The sequence below is a fragment of the Myotis brandtii genome, unplaced genomic scaffold (genome assembly GCF_000412655.1).
Source record: "Myotis brandtii unplaced genomic scaffold, ASM41265v1 scaffold721, whole genome shotgun sequence".
In the NCBI taxonomy this organism is placed as follows: domain Eukaryota; kingdom Metazoa; phylum Chordata; class Mammalia; order Chiroptera; family Vespertilionidae; genus Myotis; species Myotis brandtii.
The window spans coordinates 426,373-428,545 of record NW_005370848.1 but is presented as its reverse complement, the minus strand read 5'-3'; the positions used below and the strand labels follow the sequence as shown (position 1 = coordinate 428,545).

The following is a 2,173-nucleotide window of genomic DNA, read 5'->3' as shown; positions in this document are numbered from 1 at the left end:
GCAGCTGATCGATGTTTCTCTTTCATCGATGTTTCTAACTCTCTATCCCTCTCCCTTCCTCTCTGTAAAAAATCAATAAAATATATTTTTAAAAAAAAGTATATAACACCAGTTAGTGAAAATGCTCTCAGGGTAAAAAAAAAACAGGGTCAGGGAAAAGGCAGGGGTGGGGCACTGGGGTCTTATTTCAGATCAGATGTCTAGGGAAGGCCTCTCGGAGGCAGCCACATCTGAGTAGAGATCTAAATGAATGAGCACAAGTACCTTGCAAATATCCAAAGAAAGGAATTCCAGGTGACAGAGTTGTCACGTGCAAAGGCCCCAGGGTCCAGCGAACAAAAGTGTGAATGCAGTATATGCAGCCAAGAGAAGGAAGTATTTGAAAGAGGTATGAGGGGTGATGTTTGGATGTTGCCAAGGTTGGGCCCAGAGCTGGTGGGTCATTGGAGACCTCCACCAGAACAGTCCAGTGGTGTGGTCTGAGTAGAAACCTGACTGGTGTGGGGAGAGGAGAGACTGGAAGGAAAGAAGGCATGGAGAGCTGATGGACCAGTTTTAATGTAACGGGGAGCAGAGAAATGGGCTGGGGGGAAGGGGGCGTGAAAGAGATGAAGAGTCTCAATGAAGGCGTTGCATGCTGGGACATGACTCCCCTATAACCCTCCTCCAGCCCTACAGGTCTTTCCAATGAGTGTCCACCCCACCTCCAAACTGGCCATCAGCCATCACAGGATCCAAGGTCCTGGGGCCAGTGCATTGGGAAAACCTACCAGTAACTCTGCCCTAAGGAACCCTGGCTCCTGTCTCCATAGAGACTCCATGGAGAAGACTCTAGCTTTGGCTCCTGCACATGCCAAATGCGGAAGCAAACGGGACGAGTGACCCTGACATTCCTCCTGGGAGGGTTGGCCTTTGGAATCAGCTGCTCTGACACCTCCCAGCTCTAGCCACACGTTCCCTCACCCAGAAGCATTCATTGAGCTCCTGCCCAAGTCTGCCCTTCCCTCCTTTCCCATGAGAGGTGAGGTGTTGAACCTGCCGCTCTAACTGCTGTGCTGCTAGAGGTGTGCTGTGTGCTGTGGCAGCACAGGTAAAAAGGAAGTGAGCATTTCAGAGGCGGGAACGTTTGAGTTGGGCCTTATGGGATGCATAGGAGTGGGTCAAGTAGAACAGGCATTCCAGGCAGAGGGAACAGCGCATGCAAAAGCTCAGAGGCAGGTGGACCAGCGTGGTTGGGAAATGAGACAGTGTGTGGAGCCCAATTATGAAGAGATTTGGACGCCTTCCTGGGGAACTGACACAACATGACCAGAGCTGGGTCCTGCCACCCTCACTTCAAGGGCCCCTGTGCTGTGCGGAGTCCAATATCTTACCTGAAGAATCCCCAGAGGCCCAGGCGGTACTGAATGATCACCACCACCACGTTTTCATGGGCAGAGAGGGGCAGCCCGTCATAGGTTGATGCCCCGCCCACCACCAGACCTCCTCCGTGGATCCACACCATCACCTGGACAGGGAGGAAGCAACCACACAGGTCACAGATAGGAAGCAGAGCTGGGAAGGACCTCCAAGGGTTGTCTGGTTGATCAGGACTCAAGGAGGCTGTTCTCTGAAGCTCATCAGCCCCCAGCAAAGGTGGGGCAGGCAATCGCTCTCCTCCCCACTCCCCCAGCTCGGGCAAGGCCACCCCCCACCCATGCACCTGGCTGCCCCAGCCTTTCTCTCCAGCCCCAGTGCTGCCTGCTCCCAAGGCTCTTCATGCTGAGAACTGCATCACAGGAACGGGCAAGGCTAATGGGGTCATCTTCCCCCAAACACTCCCATCATCCTCATTCCTGGGCCCCTAACCCGCTCAGCACACTCTGCCTGGGAAGCCCTTGGATTTCAGCGTCATTAGTCACCTCTGTGTGGTGAATTAAAGTCCTCTCGTGTGTGTGAATGACTATCTCAAGAAGCATCCATGCCCCCATTGGTAGCTCTTCTTCACATCCCTCCCTCTACACCCCAGGGACTGCCCCCAGCAGACCCACCCCCACCTTCTGGCCGCCCCTCTCAGGGCCTCTGCCTAATGAGGAAATGTTGCCTCACTGGGACATCGCCCCAGCCAAAGACAATTAGGAAGGGAAATTAGCTCAAGAACATCTCAGATATTGAGGCAAAGACAAAGACAAAG

General features: G+C 53.5%; 1 protein-coding gene across 1 annotated transcript in view; it reads right to left on the bottom strand.

Moving 5' to 3' along the window:
* The window catches only part of LOC102241209 (liver carboxylesterase 1-like), a gene marked incomplete at its 5' end in the record, with an annotated part of 20,690 nt that overhangs the window by 16,928 nt on the left and 1,589 nt on the right, over nt 1-2,173 (bottom strand). Inside the window, one exon of the mRNA XM_014530132.1 lies at nt 1,374-1,565. Within this exon, the coding sequence (XP_014385618.1) occupies nt 1,374-1,565 (192 nt within the window). The remainder of the gene's footprint in view (nt 1-1,373; nt 1,566-2,173) is intronic.